The 20,814-nt window shown below is 38.6% G+C and overlaps 1 protein-coding gene across 3 annotated transcripts in view; it reads left to right on the top strand.

Annotated features, from left to right (window-relative positions):
• PIGK (phosphatidylinositol glycan anchor biosynthesis class K) overlaps positions 1–20,814 on the top strand; it is a 111,368-nt gene that overhangs the window by 51,597 nt on the left and 38,957 nt on the right. The window contains exons 10-11 of one of the 3 annotated variants that reach the window (XR_014026165.1): positions 16,679–16,756; positions 20,542–20,617. Coding sequence is in view for 2 of the 3 variants with exons in the window: in XM_081325758.1 (XP_081181884.1) it covers positions 20,542–20,617 (76 nt within the window). In the remaining variant the exon portion in view is untranslated. Of the gene's footprint in view, positions 1–4,045; positions 4,249–16,678; positions 16,757–20,541; positions 20,618–20,814 lie in introns of those variants that run through there. The other 2 variants (XM_081325758.1, XM_081325759.1) reach the window with 2 other exon arrangements.

Genomic DNA, 20,814 nt, shown 5'->3' with positions numbered 1-20,814 from the left:
ACTGTAACCACAAGCATAATTAGTCCTTGATGGACTTAACACTTCAATTTTACCCTTTAAAAAATATATTCCTCTTCCATTAATTTAACATAGTTTCAAACAGTCCTTCTCCTTCAGAGATATTCATGTGACACAATCACACTTGTTTGATCTGGGGTTGCTGAAAGTCTTAGGAGGAAAAATGAGTGATTAACCCCAAGACAGGACAAAGTTGTGTGTCCTTGTGCAGAGCAATTCTTTTTCTATATTATTAGATGGATATTAATATGCTCATTACATCTTGAGTATCAAGAGTTTACATCAGAGGTGAACAGCATTCCTTACTCTTGGCTTACTGGCTAACTCTTATTGGAGAAGCTGTATATGGCCATCCCTGAGTTGCATCCTGGTTGAATGGGACATGTTTCTTTTCCAAACAGTGCTGCAATTCATTTGAAGGTACAATAACCTTTGAATAGGATTATATGATAAAATTAAGCAATGAGAATTTTCTTTCTTTCTTTCTTTGGCTAAATAGTGTTGCTAATTCTTAGTAAATAGCAATTCATACTTCTGCTTTCATTAGAATGAATACATGAGTTCTTGATAGATAACCATACTTTCATCAGCAAACAATTGCTCTGGACTAGCTGTGATTTTGCAAAAATAATAGTTATTGAAGTTGATGGCACCTGGATGAACTTGGAAAGAGGAGAAAATCTACTGTTACCATAGCAACTACTAGTGCTTAAGGAGGGGGAAGAACAATTTAAAAGAGGGAAAATATGACTACATAGCACATATGAGCACTAATTTATGTATTTAACAGAACGAAATGAACCTGTATTACCAACATGTTTTTTAATTACGGTATATTCTTTTTCTCAAGCAATTTTTAGGACATAGACTATGATATAAAAGAATAAAGACTATATTGCAAATTACTACATGGTTTTGAAATAAACATCAAATAAGAGTGAAGGAATAATGAAATCTATTTGAAACAAAACAGAGCTGAACTGAACTCCATGAGTTCTAATGTAATGTTGTAATTTATGACATCAAAATAAGTCTTTCTTTAAATAACTTCCCAAACTGCACAGAATTAAAAAATGATATCTAGCAACCAAATCAGAGATATTAACCAGGGTGCAGAAAAGGGGTTTAAACTAAATAAATATCTTGTCTGTGTAAACCAGATGAGTACTTTAATAGAAATGAGGAAGAATCATTTAATCTTCTACATCTTTGACTGATGTAGAAATGATCGATTTAGTTTCCTTGGACTTTAGAAAGCAATTCGCTTACAGGTAGTCCTCAGCTTATGACCATATTTGAGCCTGGAATTAGCATCATAAGTTGTATTAAGTTGTGTCAGTCATTAAGCAGGTCACCACATAACTGTATCCAACTTAATAACCTTTTTTGCTGTGGTGGTTAAATGAATCATTGTGGTCATTAAGTGAACATGGTGGTAGTGAATTGAATCCATTGTCTACAATGGATGTAGAAACCATAAGTAAACACCTGTTTCCAACAAAAACAGTTATAAACCATGATCACATTACTGCTGGATGCTGCAAACAGGCATAAATACGAGCTAATTGCCAAGTGCCTAAAATATGATCACGTGATCACAAGGGGGGCCAGCATCAGAACAGGGGGGCAGGCATCCAAATAATAGGTAGCCCTTGGAAAGTCCATTGCAACTTTGAACAGTCACTAAGCAATCAGTTGTAAGTTGAGGACTGCCTGTAATTTTCCAAGGCAACTGAATGAAAGATAGACTGTCTCCTTTTCAGTATTTCCTTAATCCAACTTTCCTTTTAATTCTTGTTTTTATTAACTCTTGTAGAACAACAGTGGTAATGATGAAGGAATTACTTTTTTTTAATGACCCTGTAATCCTTTTCATTGGGGTGAAGTTGGGACGACTGAAGGGAGATGAGCGTTTACTGGTTGAATGCCCTTCCTGATGCCTACACAGAGCTCACAGCAGATATTTTTCTCTTTGCGCCCAGAGAGAAATATCTGCTGCTACCTAGGATTGAACTCACAGACTCCTGATTGTGAGGAAAGAGCTCCTCTTCTAAGCCAGCACACTGCTCAAAGGAGAGCATTACTTTTCTTCTAGATACTTGTACAGGTATACCTTGGGACATTTGATTTAGATATTGCATTAAAACTTAATACAATTTGCTTGTTTTGGTTCATTTAAAATTAGGCATTGTGGTTTGCAAATCCATCTTCACCTTTCAAAACTCAGTGACACTGTATATGAAAGTAGTGAACTGTGGTTTATTTAGAAAATCATGGTTAAATGGGACATTTAATGATGTGTGAAATCAAAGTGTCTTCCTGAGGCCTGAAGGGATATGAGGTATAAAGCAGAGAACCAGTTTAGTAGTGGTTAAGGTACCAGACTAAAAATTCAGGAGTCCTGTTTTAGGCATGAAAGATTGATGGGTGACTTTGGGCTAGTCCCTTTTTTTACATCCCATGAAGTCAGGCCTGAGAACCAAGCTGGCCAGTCACAACCAATCTGTTTTTATAAAAGCAACAAGAAGAATAATTAGTAATCCTCTTAATAAATACAATATTTTTCCTTTAGATGTTTAGAACCAGTCTTCCATCATTTACACCGATCTTTGTAGTGGAGCTGGAATCAGTTCTCTTCATTCATCTCATTTCCCTGGTTATTTTATATTGCTAAGCATTTCTGAATGACCTCTATTTAATAGCTGGTTAAATAAATACTACACTTGGTTTAGGGAAGTGGTTAAGGCCTCAGGCTAGAAATTGGCAAACCCTGAGTTCTAGTACTGCCTTGGGCCCAAAGCCAGCTAGGTGACCTTTCTTTCAGCCCTAGGAAGGAGGCAATGGTAAACCATCTCTGAAAAATCTAGCCAAGAAAATTGCAGAGATTTGCCTGGGCGGTCTTTGAGAATTGGACACAGTGGAGTGGAGGAAAAGAAAACCATATTTGGTGGGAGGGAGTACAAGAGTATATTTTTTTACTTAAAACTTTGAGAAGGTGAATCAGATTTTGGTACTGAGAAAGAATTGCCTTATTCCTCTAGAAAAGCATCCTCTAAATCAGGGGTCTGCAACCTTGACAACTTTAAGACTTGTGGACTTCAGCTCCCAGAATTCCTCAGCCAGCTCAACACAGCCAACTAAGTTTTTCACTGGGACCTCAACTAGGTTTTTGAAAAATCCTTTTTTCCCCTACGTCCCATGTCCACACTGTCCCTATGTTTGTTCAGTTTATCCATCCTTCCGAGGTAGGTAAAATGAGGACCCAGATTGTTGGGGGCAATAAGCTGACTTTGTAATAATGCCGCTTAGGGTGTGTGTGAAAGCCCTAATAAGCAGGCATATACATAGAATGAAGGCTACTGCTAAGCTTGTAAGCCGCCCTGAGTCTTCGGAGAAGGGCGGGATATAAATGGAATTAAAATAAAAATAAAATAAATATTATGGAAGTTCAGCTATTTTAGTGGCCTGTGATAGCATGAAGGCAGACAGCTAAAGGAAAGTCTGGCTAATGAGTCTGCTTGGAAGCTGCCTCTGTTTGTCTAGAGCAGGGCTCTTCAAACTTGGCCCTTTTATGACTTGTGGACTTCAACTCCCAGAATTCCTCAGCCAGCGTGCCTGGCTGAGGAATTCTGGGAGTTGAAGTCCACAAGTCATAAAAGGGCCAAGTTTGAAGAGCCCTGGTCTAGAGCAGGTGTGTCAAACTGCTGGCCTGTGGGCCGGACGTGTCACCAGGAAACCGCGCCACCCCATTGCCGGCAAGGGAGAAAAAGCTCCGATACGTCACGCAACGTCACGTGACATTGTGAGTTTGACATGTCTGGTCTAGAGTGTCACTTCTAAACAGACCAGATTTGCCTTTCAGACCAGGGGTTTTCACCAATTTTTCATCAAATCAGACTAAGCCACAGAGAAATCTTTGTGTAGTTTTTAAGTGACAGTACTAATCCTTTGTGTATTCATGCATACTATTCATGTGCTGATTCTTCTGAGCTCTTAAGAAACTTCATTTTGGCATTTTTGCCTGCAGGTCTGTGCAAGCATTCCTTTGGAACATGAGCATACATCAGCTGAAATAGAGATACAGTCACATTTTCAAATCCCAGCCTACCAATCGTGTATACCAAGCTTCACATATTCATTTAAGTAAAAAAGCTATTAAAATAGCTGTTTCTCTGAGGACATTAGGCATCTTGGGATTTTTCCCCAGGTACAGGGTATTTCTCCCACCCGTGTAGAGGATATTTCTGTAAGTGGATTCTGTGACCTGATGGATTCGTGTGAATATGTGACAAAATTCTGTTCTTGCTCTGGCAGCATCTCCTTTCCCAGAGGGTTCAGAATGCATGCAAAAGATCTATACAACTATCTCGGAAGACATACTCATCTCTTTCAACTTATTTATTTTCAGTGTGGTACTGAATTATGTGGGATTACATCCCATCTAGTGTAGAACTGCGATGAACTGTTTCTTCTTGTAAGTCAACATGCGTGGAATAAAACATTAAGGTGAATCTGTTTGATTTCAGTTTGTGCTTGAAAATTGTAGCTTCTGTTCCTTTCCCCGTGCTATAACAGTAAAAAACATAATCAATTTTGACAAGAGTCAGTTGAAGAATAGGAACGTAGAATGAATGCTGTAAATTTTTTATTGAGCCATGGTATTTATTTTCATAGATTTGCTGTCCCTCTGTATTTTTTATGACCATTGATAGAACTGTATCTCTTTTGTACTTGTAAGATGACCGTTGTTAGTTGAATCCCTTAGCTGAGATTAGGGTTGTAATTTTTTTTAAAAGGTTTATGGAAATCAGCAGACTGTTCATATACATATATAGAAATACTCTCAAAAAGTAATTTTTCTGCATAGGGAATGCGTTAGAACCTGGACTTCCCATTTTAGAGAATTTCCAGGGGAAAAAATGGTAAATTGAAAATGGCTCTGGAAAAAGTGAATCTGATGACCATGATGGAATGAACAATTGACCCTTTGGACAAGGATAGGACTCCTTTAGTGCCTTAGACAGTAACTCCTTATGAGGAGACCACAAGGCAGTATCCCTGGGAATTTACAACTCTGGGAGATAAGGGCATAGACATTTTGCTCAAGCCATAATTAGTGTCTTTAAAAGGACACTGCCTTTGCATATGTCATTTGTTAATCACTTTCAGAAATTGCTTGTTAACTGCTTTTCATCTATTAGAAATATTTGATTTTACAGCACCTGATGAGTTTCCTTCAATTATTAGCAATAAAAGTTTAAATATAAGTTTAAGGACTTCAAAAAAAACTTTAGGGAGGGAGTAAACAGCAAGGGGATTAAAAGGTTGATTTTAGAACGTTACAAATGGACTAAGGGTCCACATACATTTTAAATAAGATTTTGAAATTAATTATAAGAATCCTTCCCAGCGGAAAATGCTTTGGTTTTTGAATTCTTCTTTAAAAAACATATTAAGATAAAAATTTAAATATTGGATACTATAAAGAACTAAAGATTACAATTAAAGGAATAGAACGCTTAAGTTCGACTTACAAATGCAGAATTAAGCGAATTATTTTAACGCTCAACATATTGAAGGATATTTTTAAACAATGGATTCAGGAGTTAATTTTAGGAATGTTTGCCTCTAGGTACACTGTGTTTAAACGATGTCATGGAAGAGAAGTTTTACTTGACAAGATTGAGATTGATTTGAAAGTAGATTTAAAAATTAGAGACTACAAGAATGATGTGAAAAGGAATGTTTCATTGGACATAGGAAAGAAACTGGATAATGTCTTAATAAATAAAAGGGATGTACAAATTTTTAACTGCTATGCAGAATAATGGAAGCCGCTTAAGATTTTTTTCTATTTTTCCCCAACTTTTTCTTGCACATTTCTTTTTTTTCTTTCCTTTCTTTTTCCCCTTTCTATATGATTTTAATTTAACAAAAATTATATATAGGAAAAAGAGATGATGCAAACTTGACAGCACATAATTGATCACAAGAAAACAAAATATTTAGACAGTTTTCTCATTGTGTTTGCTCATTTTGGATTCTTTCCCTGAACATATGTGTGGTTTATCTTCAATTGTTCCATTTTTTGTTTAATCTGTGAGTTACACTGTAAGTATTAATGTCATTTCATATTTTTACACAAAAAGGAGCAGCAAAGAAATGTTAGTATATTGACATTTACAAAACCACATAAATCTGTAATATGTATGTGCAACAAACAAAGGAATAACATACTAAATAAAGTGCAATCTGGATTGTGTGTGTATTTTGTGCCTGAAATGGAATTCCAGTCTTTCTTAAAACATTTTTTTTTGCCGTTCATATGCTATCTTATAATTCAGCCTTACCAACATATTACTTAGTGGGTTGTAACTGTTTAAGAGAGCATAACTTAAATGAAATAAATGGGTAAATGTTAGGTTTAATATTAATTGTACAAGAGGCAGAAGCAGCTAATGTTAACGGCTTATGTCAATGCATATATTTTCAAAACCATTTTTAAAATTAAATGTACTTTACCGCTAGAAATTTATCCAAACAATAGAAGAGGCTGAGCTATAGAATTTTCTTTTTTTAAAAAAACCCTCAAGCTGTTTTCTGAAGGAGAAATAGAGAAAATGATTTCCTTTTTCTCTCAAAGAAATGCCCTTTTCTTTGAAAAGTCTTCTACCTAAAAAGTGTGAAGTATGAATGTATATAATTTTGTAATGCAAAGTATGTGGCCTTGTTCTAAGGGCAGTTAGTTGTGATCTGCTGTGTTTGATTATTTGGAAATTGCATACCATAACTTTATGGGTAGTCATTTTGCAAATTGCTAAATCCCATTTTTGGTTTTTAACAAGTAATTTCTCTGCCTTTGCAGTCAAGAAGTTATTCTGGGAAGGAAGCATTTAAATATAAAGGTCACACATACATTTTGCAAACCTTTTATTCATCTACTGAATTGTACATTACTGTAATAGTTATTGTTTTAATTCTCCCTTTATTTCTTGACTTACGGTATCACTTAATACTCGTTGGCTACATATACTGGGAATGTTACCATGCAGTCAGTTTGGACAGTCCAGAAGAGCATTCCTAATTTTTTTTATTAGCATTCTTTACTAATCTCTTTATTTAGAAATGGGTATAATTACATGACGATGGTCATAGCAAACACTCTTTTCCAACAACCCAAGAGACAGCTCTACACACGGACATCACCAGACGGTCAACACAGAAATCAGATTGATTTCTGCAGCCAAAGATGGAGATGCTCTATATAGTCAGTAAAAACAAGACCAGGAGATGACTGTGGCTCAGACCATGACCTCCTCGTTGCAAAATTTAGGCTTAAACTGAAGAAAGTAGGGAAAAGCACTAGGCCACTCAGGTATGAACTAAATCATATCCCTGACGAATATACAGTTGAGGTGACAAATAGATTTAAGGAATTAGATCTGATAGACAGAGTGCCTGAAGAACTATGGATAGAAGTTTGCAACATTGTACAAGAAGTAGCAACTAAAACCATCCCAAAGAAAAAGAAATGCAAGAAAGTAAAATGTCTGTCTGAGGAAGCTTTGCAAATAGCTGAGGACAGGAGGGAAGCGAAAGGCAAGGGAGAAAAAGAAAGATACAGAATGCAGAATTCCAGAGAATAGCTAGAAGAGATAAGAATGCCTTCTTAAATGAACAGTGCAAAGAAATAGAAGAAAACAATAGAATAGGGAGGACCAGAGATCTGTTCAAGAAAATTGGAGAGATGAAGGGAATGTTTCATGCAAAAATGGACATGATAAAGGACCAAAATGGCAGGGACCTAACAGAGGCAGAAGAGATTAAGAAGAGGTGGCAAAATTACACAGAAGAACTATACAAGAACGAGCTTAACGTCCCTGATAACCACAATGAGGTGGTCACTGACCTCGAGCCAGACATCCTAGAATGTGAAGTGAAGTGGGCCTTAAGAAAGGTGAGCAACAACAAAGCTAGTGGAGATGACAGTATTCCAGCTGAGCTATTCAAAATCTTAAAAGACGATGCAGTAAAAGTGCTACACTCAATATGCCAGCAAATTTGGAAAACTCAACAGTGGCCACAGGATTTGGAAAAGATCAGTTTACATTCCAATTCCAAAGAAAGGCAGTGCCAAAGAATGTTCAAACTATCGCACCATTGCACTCATTTCTCATGCTAGTAAAGTTATGCTTAAAATCCTACAAGCTAGACTCCAGCAGTATGTGGATCGAGAACTACCAGAAGTACAGGGAGGATTTCGAAGAGGCAGAGGAACTAGAGATCAAATTGCCAACATACGCTGGATCATGGAGAAAGCTAGGGAGTTCCAGAAAAAATCTACTTCTGCTTCATTGACTATGCTAAAGCCTTTGATTGTGTGGATCATAACAAACTGTGGCAAGTTAGATGGGAGTACCAGACCATCTTATTTGTCTCTTGAGAAACCTATATGCGGGCCAAGAAGCAACAGTGAGAACTGGACACGGAACCACTGATTGGTTCAAAATTGGGAAAGGAGTCCGGCAAGGCTGTATACTGTCGCCTTGCCTATTTAACTTATATGCAGAGCACATCATGAGAAAGGCAGGGCTAGATGAATCAAAAGTTGGAATTAAGATTGCCGGGAGAAATATCAACAACCTAAGATATGCAGATAATACCACTCTAATTGAAGAGGAACTAAAGAGCCTCTTGTTGCGAGTGAAGGAGAATGCAAAAGTTGGGTTGAAACTAAACATTAAGAAAACCAAGATCATGGCATCTGGCCCTCTCAATTCCTGGCAAATAGATGGGGAAGAAATGGAGGTAGTGACAGATTTTATTTTCCTGGGCTCCAAAATCACTGCAGATGGGGACTGTAGCCAAGAAATTAAAAGACGCTTGCTCCTTGGGAGGAAAGCCATGGCAAATCTAGACAGCACACTAAAAAGCAGAGACATCACCCTGCCAACAAAAGTGCGTATAGTCAAGGCTATGGTCTTCCCAGTTGCAATGTATGGCTGTGAAAGTTGGACCATAAGAAAGGCTGAGCGCCAAAAAATTGAAGCCTTTGAACTCTGGTACTGGAGGAGACTCCTGCGAGTCCCTTGGACTGCAAGGTGATCAAACCGGTCAGTCCTAGAGGAGATCAACCCTGACTGCTCTTTAGAAGGCCAGATCCTGAAGTTGAAACTCAAATACTTTGGCCACCTAATGAGAAGGAAGGACTCACTGGAGAAGAGCCTAATGCTGGGAAAGGTTGTGGGCAATAGAAGAATGGGATGACAGAGAATGAGGTGGCTGGATGGAGTCACTGAAGCAGTAGGCGTGAGCCTAAATGGACTCCAGAAGATGGTAGAGGACAGGAAGGCCTGGAGGAACGTTGTCCATGGGGTTGCGATGGGTCGGATATGACTTCGCAACTAACAACAACAACAGTATTTACATGGAATTAAAAGTACTGTTTTTCAAGCATATGAGGTGATATGATGTTTTCTATAGATTAACTTCTTTGACATTGTCAGGGTGAACTTGATTTGGACTGTTGTAGAATATTCTAACATCCATTTTGCCACCAGAAAGTGTTCTTAAGGCGATTACGGTTTACTGCATTACATATTTTAGAAAATTGATGCCAGGACCTTTCAGGTCAGGTTAAGGCTGAGCAGGTTTTCTCTTAACCAGTTTGCTAATTTCACAATAAGTTTTAAACTTCAATTAAAGGAAAGTCTTAAGTGACCATAATTATAGAGACAAATGTAAAGCTCAATTGCAATAAATACTGAGAGAGTCTGAAAAAAACTGTGTCCAGAAGAAAGGAAGTCCAGTGATAGAACAAGCGTTTGGCACTTAATTGGTTCCATTGTCCCATGAAAAATGAGGATCTGTCTTGGTTAGTTGCCAGTGATTCCAGGTAGGTATAGAAAAAGCCCTTTCTGAAATGCTCCCAAAATAAGAATTTTGGGCTAGATCTGATTCAGCATAAGGTAGTTTTCAACATTGCTAAGGATTGGATGAAAGATCCTCTTGCGTTAAGGTAAAGGTTCCCCCGCACATGCGTGCTAGTCGTTTCCGACTCTAGGGGCCGGTGCTCATCTCCGTTTCAAAGCCGAAGAACCAGCGCTTGTCCGAGGACGTCTCCGTGGTCATGCGGCCGGCATGACTAGACGCCAAAGGCACACAGAACGTTGTTACCTTCCCACCGTACTGGTCTCTTTTTTTTACTTGCATTTTTACGTGCTTTCGAACTGCTAGGTTGGCAGAAGCTGGGACAAGTAACAGGCGCTCACTCTTTTACGCAGCACTCGGGATTCAACCCGCCAAACTGCCGACCATCTGATCGACAAGCTCAGCGTCCTAACCGACTGAGCCACCGCGTCCCTCTTGCATTAGTGTTGTCCAAAATATGTCCTTATAGCATCATCTGTAATGTGTCAGGTTTTTTAAAATGCCAGTTCTGGATTTGGATTTTTTTTTAATGCTGCTCTTGAGAACCAAAAAAAATATGAGTGAGAATCTATTGATTTGTTGGCGATAGGAACATGATATATTGCTATAGGGATTGCTTTTGCTTCAATAAAGCGTGTTTTGAGAACTTGAGGGAATTGTTTACAAAACCACATGGAGCCAAATACTTGTTCTCCAGGTACAATGAGCATTTAGATACCAGTCAAAAGCAAAATTGCATTAGGTCCAATTGCTTAGAATTGCCATGGAATATATAATGTGTACGTATACTGAGAATGTTCAAAACAGCACTATTCTGTTAGTATAATACTACGTTTCACATAATGCATAGCATTCACTTAATGGAACTGGTTATGAATGCAAAAGAGGCAATATTTTCCTTTTTGTTATGCCTGCACATTAGCTTGCTCTTTTAAGAAGTATGTCTCTAAAATACATTTGCAAGATTTATTTTCTCACAGCTATCAAATTTCATCTGATTTCTTTCCTTCTTTTCAATTGGCTCTTCCTCAGGACCTAGTTTTTCAACATCCCCTGGGACAGGATGATGGGTGTGTTGTGTATATGTTTGTGGTAAAGTCCCTTGTCGCCAGAGAAGCAGGGGACTGACTCATGAATAGCGACAACAAACGCAGGAGTCCCAAAATACAGAAAACCTGCTGCAATTTATTCCTCCCAGATAGTTAAGCATTTGGGATCAAGGGTTGCAAACAAAACAGCCTCTTGGGGTGCCAGAGGTTCAAACCAAGCACATAAAAAGGAAAAATTCTCAATATCATACCAACGGAAGAAAATGGGACAGATGGTGTCTTCTTGTGAAGACTCTGGCTCCTTTTTCTTTCATAAGGAAATCTGGTAGATGAACCAGCTCTGTTTAGTGCATGACCAATGGGTCTGGGCCCAACTGGGCAGCATACATGGGCGAGAGAGTCTGTATAGGCTTTGGGAAGAAAATTTCCAGCACTTCCTCTTCATCATCATCCTCTAGTATCTGTCATCTTTCTCTGCCTTCTCCGACTTCCACACCCGCCATTTTGGTAGTGCAGCCTTTAAGCTCACCGCCCTGAGTCTACAAGCCCCAGGAACTATGGCTTACTTACAAGGAGGCTGGTGTTTTTCCCTTCCCCTTTCTATTGTTGCTTCTCTGTCATAAATATTTTTTAAATAGTTATTGGCTATATTTATGCCTGTTTTAAATATATGTACTCCCCATTAAACCATCCTTTGAAATTACAAATGGTGGACACAAACAGCCCTCATAGTTCCAGTTGTCCCAGCAATCCCATGATCATGTGATCATCTTGCACTTGGCCATTGGTTGACATTTCATTGGTTGTCATCTGCCAGCTTCTTGCAAGCAAAGTCAGTGTGGAAGGTTGTAAGTTGCTTGAGTAAATTTCTCTCACTTGCACACCTCCCCAGATTCCAGTGCCTGTGTTGTTTCTTCACTGGCTACCTACACTCCCATCTCCAAGCCTTGTGCTCCCACCACATCTTTCTGGCTACTCATGCACTCTTCCCTACCCAGCAGCAGTTACCAGATCTCCTTGGCTACTTGTGCACCTCCTGATTCATTCTTTCTCATCCAGTGGCAGCCATCCCAACCCATGTGTGCTTGTGCCATGCCTCCTTGACTCCCTCTCCCACTTGGCAGCAGCCACTTACTTTCCTGTTGATATGCTTGCAAGCCATCTGGAACTTGCAATTTCCTGCCAGCTTCCCCACTGACTTTGGTTGTTGGAAGCTGGCAGGAACTTGTGAGGAATTGTACAAGATGTAGATGCACTACATCTAAAGCATGCTAGGCTATGGAAAAACATATTAATATTTAAACTAGTTCCAGAAATTAAATAGTTGTGCAAATATGTGTTTGTGCTTTTGAATTCTTGGGGCTAGACACCGTTGGAAAAATCCCAAATAACTCTTCTAAAGTTATAGTGCAGTGATGGCGAACCTTTTAGAGACCGAGTGCGCAAACTGCAACCCAAAACCCACTTATTTATCGCCGGGTGCCAGGTGGGCATGGCCCACTGGGTGGGCGTGGCTGTGGTGGTCATGGCAGATTGGGTGGGTGTAGCCAAGGTGGGTGGGTGTAGCCAAGTTCTTAAAGAGATGGGAGTACCAGACCATCTTATTTGTCTCTTGAGAAACCTATATGCGGGTCAAGAAGCAACAGTGAGAACTGGACACGGAACCACTGATTGGTTCAAAATTGGGAAAGGAGCCCGGCAAGGCTGTATACTGTCACCCTGCCTATTTAACTTATATGCAGAGCACATCATGAGAAAGGCAGGGCTAGATGAATCAAAAGTTGGAATTAAGATTGCCGGAAGAAATATCAACAACCTAAGATACGCAGATGATACCACTCTAATGGCAGAAAGTGAAGAAGAACTAAAGAGCCTCTTGTTGCGGGTGAAGAAGGAGAGTGCAAAACTTGGGTTGAAACTTAACATTAAGAAAACCAAGATCATGGCATCTGGCCCTCTCAATTCCTGGCAAATAGATGGGGAAGAAATGGAGGTAGTGACAGATTTTATTTTCCTGGGCTCCAAGATCACTGCAGATGGGGACTGTAGCCAAGAAATTAAAAGACGCTTGCTCCTGGGGAGGAAAGCCATGGCAAATCTAGACAGCACACTAAAAAGCAGAGACATCACCCTGTCAACAAAAGTGCGTATAGTCAAGGCTATGGTCTTCCCAGTTGCAATGTATGGCAGTGAAAGTTGGACCATAAGAAAGGCTGAGCGCCAAAGAATTGAGGCCTTTGAACTATGGTGCTGGAGAAGACTCCTGCGAGTCCCTTGGACTGCAAGGCGATCAAACCGGTCAGTCCTAGAGGAGATAAACCCTGACTGCTCTTTAGAAGGCCAGATCCTGAAGCTAAAACTCAAATACTTTGGCCACCTAATGAGAAGGAAGGACTCACTAGAGAAGAGCCTAATGCTGGGAAAGATCGAGGGCAATAGAAGAAGGGGACGACAGAGAATGAGGTGGCTGGATGGAGTCACTGAAGCTGTAGGCGTGAGCTTAAATGGACTCCAGAAGATGGTAGAGGACAGGAAGGCCTGGAGGAACATTGTCCATAGGGTCGCGATGGGTCGGACACGACTTCGCAGCTAACAACAACAACAACAAAGCCAAGGTGGGTATGGTCACCTCAATGTTGCTTGTGGGGAGGGATGCCTGTGGGGGCTGGGCAGGGTTGGGGGAGATCCAGGAGGTCTCTGGCAGGTGGGGCAGTAGACAGGAGGCTCATTATGCAGGGTGAAGCAAGGCAGGGCAGGGGTACCATTGCCATGGGGCAAGGCAAAGGCTGGGGCGGCTGCTGCCTGACACCATCGGCCCCTACACCCAGGCCAGCGAGCGCATGGGGGCTGACAGTGTCTGTCAGCAGCCACAGCCTGCTAGCCCCTCAACCTGGGGTTCCGCAGCCCGCCAGCAGTTCAAAGAAGCAACCTCTGAGCTGGATGGCCAGCCAACAGCTGAGGAGGCGGTGCAGTGGGTCGTGCCTGGGAAAAGGAGAGCATGCAATGCCAGGAGGGACGGGACGAGGGGAAGAGAAACCAGCCGTGCTAGGATGCATCTGGCCACGTGGGACCTTGGCGAATTAGCAGGCGGTTGGTTGAAGAGGGACAGTTGCCATCTCCGGGGCATGGTGCACGTGCCCACAGAGAGGGCTCTGAGTGCCACCTCTGGCACGTGTCCCATAGGTTCGCCACCACTGGTATAGTGCCTGATGCCTGAAAGTGAAATATGATTATATTGTGGCCCATGTAAACTCTTTCTCATATTCAAAAGTATGAAGGTATTTCTTGGTCTTCTAAAGATGTTTGTGATTTTTTAAAACTCTTGTTTTTATTTACATAGTGAGCAGCTGCCACCAGGGACTAACATTAGGGAATTTGTTTTCACATTCCTTCTATGTTCTCTTCTATCTCTAAATGGGAGGTACAACCTTTCTTAGTGTGCCCTGAGACTTTAAAATCAGAAGTTTTCATCTATTTATAATTTCATCTGCCTTTTGCTGGTGTTTTTGAACATATTGTTATAAAATCAAAAACTTGAAATGTACACATTTACACAGGCCTCAGTGCAAATGCAAATGCAAATGTTTTGGACTATGGTCCAGTTAGACTATTCTGTCTTTTTTCTTTGTATAACTTTTTGTTCTTCTTTCTATTTCTTTCATTTCCTAATCAAATTTCTACAGTTATCATTCTTTCTGATCATTTAATTCTAAGTTGAAAGGCCCAAGTAATCTTCTTGTTTTTTAATAGATATTCTGATCTGATAACTACCATGCAGTTTGATCGTACAGCTTGGCAAACATCTATCTGAAGCTATTCCTTGCCTGAAACTCATGTTTAGACTAAGACTTTGTTGAGATTTAACTATGCTTGATTGCAAAGTCACAGTGCAGATGTAATATTTCAAAGACGTGCTTTCTTTCTTGCAGCACTGCAGTTTTATAGCTATATCTGATTATTTATGAACCAGTACATTTTTCTACTAAATAGAAAAGAGTGAGGAAGGAGGTTTGCAAAAGGGAGAAGGGTTGCTAACATTATGATTAAGTTGTGTTGCTTTCTGTTCTCCAGATCAAATGAACTTTGGAAATATGATATTGTGTGTGGGTTTTTTTTAAAAAAAAATGGTAGCGGAAGAGTATTTCTTCCACTTCATCCCGAGCACCTGATTTTGTTGAGATTCATTAAGAAAATCACGTTTTTCTGTTCTCAAGCGAGAGGATATTTCTGGGTTTTTAAATTAACATATAAACAGTAGCAGAGATATATAACATACATATATAAATTACTACAAATGAAAAAAAGGAAGCAAGTAGTACCATCTACATTTTTCTTCTAGATTGCAAGTACCCACATAGGATGAGAATATGGAAATCTTTTTAAAGGGAATATAATCGGAATAAAAATTTTGGGGCTTGGGTGTCAACCAAATATGGAAATGTATTTGTATGTTTTGTATTTTCTAATTTCTATTGTTAGCAAATCAAGTGACACTAGGGCTACTATGTCAAAGGGAGATAGTTTGTTTTCATGTTAAATTTGACATAAGAATATCTCCCTTAAGTGATTGGTTTAGAACACTGTAAGTTCCTTAGAAAATAGGACACTTATGGGACAATTTTACATTAAATTACTCCATAATTAATAGGAGAATGAATGAATGAATAGTGTGACCAAAGATTGCAGAAAACTGTTTATAGTGCTAGTGTATAAAATCATGCTAATTATAATCTTACCTTGTAGACGACTTAACTGGTAAGGAAACAAGTTAATTGTGTGATATATTGCAGGTTTTCATTGAAATAAATCTCACTGCTTTTCTATTTTTTCTTGAGATCTCTTTCACTACCAAACTAAATTTAACATTATAAATAGGCAGAGATCCATTAAGTATGTTAAGTTTATTTATTGCTATGTGATTTAATTATTTAGTTTAAATCAAGATTATTGATCAGTTGAAAAACCTTTAATTGAATAATAGGCTTTATGTGTAGGATGTGCTGAATGTGCTGGACTGTGGCTATTATATTTCTAAAAAGTGCTTAGCATTTTGTCCCTAAGAGACCAATCAAAAGAAAATGCATTTTCTGTATTATATTGTAGGATTTAAGATTGTTCTATCTTTTCAATTTAACATTTAGTCACAAACTATATTGAGTAGTGTCTACTGCAAATACACACAAGTAAACACATTGTGTGAAATCTGGAGGCAAAGTGTATAAGTAGGGTATACATTGACCTGAAAAAAATGTGTCACCAGAATAATTGAAATGATAAGCTGCAAAGTAAAAAGCTTCAGAAAAAATAATAATCTCGCAGCATCAAACAGTGATAAAAAGATGCTGCAAATACTTCATTAAATCTCTGCATTGTTTTGCAGAGCAAATATGATTAATTTTATAAAAATAATACACAGATTATTTACTGAGATACGAGCGACTGTAGGTTTTGAATTATTAAAAATCAGCTACAATCTCCCGAGTGAGGCATGCTGCATTCTAAGGAATTGTGGTTCTCTCATCTCAGATAGCTCTCAAATTTCCTAAACCTTTTGTAAATCTTGGGGTTCTTAGAGAGCACTTGCTATATTAAAATGCACCTCTAGAGGGTTTTCAAACAGCAGCATAAACACTTGGTTGTGCAATTTTTTTCCAAGATAAGCAGACCTTTCCTTCTTATAGCATTTTCAACAAGAGATGCTCATCTGATTGAAAACGCTTATCAGCTGTAAAGTAGAACTACATTTGACTCTCACTAAAGTAAAGTTGCATAAGGTTGTGTTTTAAGCCAGCATGCTGTCTAAAATAATTTTTTAAAAAAACCTTTAAATTGAGAGTACATTAGATCACTTGTTTTCCACAGCAATTATCCTTGAAGTAAATTGAGCAGTTTACTTTCAGTAATGTTGGACAAAGTTATAAATAGAACTTCATTAGTTACTACTAATGGATGTGCAAAGTGCTATTTTCATGCTGTTTGAAGACTTTAAATTGACATCTTCATTTTTGATAGGGCTCTTCGTATAATATGGCACTCTCAAAACAGTAGCTTTAATTTTAATAAATATTTTTTCCTCATCTTGTTAATAAAGACCGTATTAACAGCAGGAGCAGGGAGAAAGTAAATAACAGTGCACATAGAGAATGGAATTGATTATATTCCAAATGCAAGCAAATTGAAAAAAAGAGAAATTTTTCCACTATTCTTCAGTAGATGGCAATTTGACATGTTGTAAGCAACTGTAGCCAACTGCAATTTTCAGAATGAGATATGATTCCCCCCCCCTTTTTTTTTTGGTTTGTTGACAGAACCTTCTAAACTCACCAGGAATGTTACTTGAGAGAGCTTAGAGTTGTTGTTTTTTCCCCCCATCTTGTAATTGCAGTCTGTAAAAAAACCGAATTTAAAAGAGGTGAAGGATAATTTTTTTTCTGTCTTATTACACCAGGAGAATAGCTGCCAGTCTTCTTTGCTGGGGATGCTTATTCCTTTTTTGAGGACAGATCAGTAGGTCTTATCTGGCTGTTGTGACCAGTTTATATCAGATTTTGCAGTTTAGGTTGCTATTTGCCATAGTCTTGATTCTCCAAAGATGTAGGGGCTGTAAGAGTCTGATGTAGTGAGTCTGTATGAGAAGAGCAGGTAGAGCTGGGGTGGAGATAAACATGTTATCAATTTAGAGTCATTGCGTTCCCACAAGCTTTCCACGTCCACTCCCTCCTGAATTCCGTAGCCCTTTATCTGGCACCAATCTAGTGTTGAGCTTTAATTCACCAGACTCTTGTATATAGGCTTGAATAAATCATCTATGCTGCAGCCTTACAAATGGTACTGATTCTTTGCATCTGGCAGTCACTGTGCAATGTCTGATCATGTTATTTGGGACTTCTTTTGACTTAGACTTTGATGCAGATACAGTAATAAGAGTGTTCTTTAGAATTACCTCTGTTACCTTGGGCTGGACCTACCGGTAGGCCTGAAGGAAACTTAACCACATGGAACCAGAAGACTACAGTATCATGGCCTCACTTCGGGAGAGGATGATGTTGATAGCTATGAAAGAAGTATTCAGTATCATTGAGTTTAGTATCCTTCAAGACTGTCTGCAAGAGCTGGAGATTAGAGGAAATATTTTACTGTAGTCTTGGAATATTTTACAGTAGAGCCTTCCTGGAGCAAGATTCTGAGGGAGGAGAGGCTGATCTGGAGACCATTCCTTGTGGGTTTCCTTTGAATCTGATTCTCTATCCCCACTTTTTTAACTTTACATGAAGCCATTGCAATTCATGGGACAGAAATGGCATTGGTTACTCTGTTAATGACCTTTACCAGGACTTAAATGGGAGGCGTGCACCCTCTTGGTTCTATTCAATACCATCAGCTATGGTATCCTGCTCAAGACTCAACAGTAGTATCTATGGGTGGGAAGAGAGAAAACTGTTTTACAGTGATTCTCTTACTAGATGAATGGATAGTTTCAGTCAGTAGTGATGATAACCTCCCCTTTGGACTAATCCATTGCACTGAGGCTACTTTTAGAGAGGACCCGCAAGTTTGTAATTGGTGCAGGACACAGTGATGGTGTGCTGGCGGTGCAACTCTGCTATTGCAGGATGAACATTGATTTTAAGACCAGGATGAAGCAAATTGCTTCTGTCCATCCGTCTACCCCTCCATCCATTTTTATAGCCCTGTAGATAATTGCAATAAATTCACTTTTCAGGTTATCAAAACAAGTGTATCGGTGGCTCTCTGATTCAGAGTCAGACTGTACTAATCCACGTTGCCTGAGGCAATTATAGTTTTAGTTCGGTGTATCAGGAGGTAGGAAAGTTGGTGAAGTCTCTTTTGGCTCAGGTGGAATTATTTCAGTGGGGGAGACAGTGCATGCCATTTCCCACTGGGAAAATAACTTAGCAGTTACCTAGCAACCTCATTGGGGAAAAAAAGACCAGCAAGGTCTAGCTCTAATACTATATAGTTAAAACATATCAAAAGGCTTTAATTTTAGGCTACATGCTGGACCTTAAGTCTTCCATTCTCTCTCTCCATTGTAGGAAAAAAAAATCCTGGGTTCTCAGCTGATTTACATAAACACTATACTGTTGTTTCCTAATAAAGATGAAGAATGCAGATCTTGACCTAGTAGGCAGGGTAATCACAGTTGGCATTCAATGAGAATGCAGATTGGCCTATAATAATTTAAGATATTGTGCAGAAATCTTACAGTGGTTAGTAATATTACTCAGGCTATTTCCAACTCTTACATTCTGATTGGCTTTTACATTTAAAGTTCATAACTGACCATTAAAAGAAAATTGCGGTATCTCTTTTTTTGCAGAAAGCACTCACACTGAGCAGGAGGAAAGAAGCTTTGAAATAATGCTTCACGTTTGAAATGGTTCAGTGACTTCTTTTCGTTGCCTTTTTTTTCACTTGGGATATTTTTTTTATTACACAGGAGGTTGAAATTTTTACAAATGTAGAATTCTTTTCATCTCAATGGAAGAAAAGAATTGCAATATTAATTTTCTTAATTCATATAGGATTTTAAAGCTATTTATATCTTACCATACTGCTTAATGTAGCTGACAGCATAATAAAAATGTAGAACTGTGTACATAGTATGTTTGTTTCAAATAAAATACAACATCAATAGAAGTTTTTTTCTCTCTTCCTGCAGTGTACATAAGTGGGCTTTTTGTGGAAAGCCACAAAAAGTGGCTTAACTCTCTAAGTAATTTCAACTGGGCAAATAATTCAACAACGGGCTTTGTAACACACTGGAAGGCATAAAAAGCAACTGTCTTCATGCTGCAGAAACTGCTTTTTCAGCTGTTTCTGCATGTGTCCTTTCACATAGCCATTTGACATGAGTGTATGCACACAGCCATTTGGTTTCATGTTTATTATAATATCCCAGTGTCTAGGAAACGATGCAGCTGCTTTAATGATTCAAGGAGAAGTGCTTTTTATGAAATACAATTTGCAAAGAATCTCTTGTAAAGAATTACACAGCTTTGCTAATAATTCATTTTAACGACAAATATTTTATTTGGAGAAAAGTAACCGCAAGCATTCATCAGAAATATGATCTGCGCTTTTTGGGACCTTCATCTATCTCTCCCTCCTTTCTACTGTTCTACTTCTCTTCTTTTAAAAAACACCCTTGAAAATATTGTTTTGTTAATCTTTCTGAGCAAGTAGCAGCTATTGATTTTCAATGGAAAACTGGTGATGCCACCCATCTATCTAGAGATGATAAAATTTCTCTCTGCTGTTCCAAGAATTTTCTGAAGTGGGAAGGATTTAGACTGATATATGTATGTGTATATGTGTGTGTGTGCGCGCGCACAAACACACACACACACACACACACACAGAAGCATAGAAAGAGAAAGGGGACTTAGAAACATGGCTTGAGTATGTTTTTCAATGGCTGATTATTTGAGTTTGATTTGGGATAGGTATGTTATTTAATGATAGTTTCTGTTGTCTGATTTTGTTCTTTACGTTATTCTAATATCTGATTTGATTTTTTTAGGACTGTTATGGATGAAATAGCAACGGAACCTTTAAAATATGCAGAACAGCTTCCAGTAGCACAAATAATTCACCAGGTATCACTTTGTTTATTGATATTTGTATAAGACTTCAATCTTTTAAATGAAATGCTTGTATTCATAAATTGTATGGAAGCAGAGATCTCCATTTAGGAAGTGCCGTTATTTAGAATACTGAAAAAAAAAATCCCTGCTAAATATCCTTACTAAAATTTCCCTTCTGAAGTATCAAGCTAATTGATTGTAAACATTTA

The sequence above is a fragment of the Vipera berus genome (assembly GCF_964194415.1).
Source record: "Vipera berus genome assembly, chromosome: 3".
Taxonomy (NCBI): domain Eukaryota; kingdom Metazoa; phylum Chordata; class Lepidosauria; order Squamata; family Viperidae; genus Vipera; species Vipera berus.
Note: the sequence above shows the minus strand (reverse complement) of the source record. Positions and strands in the feature narration are given on the sequence as shown.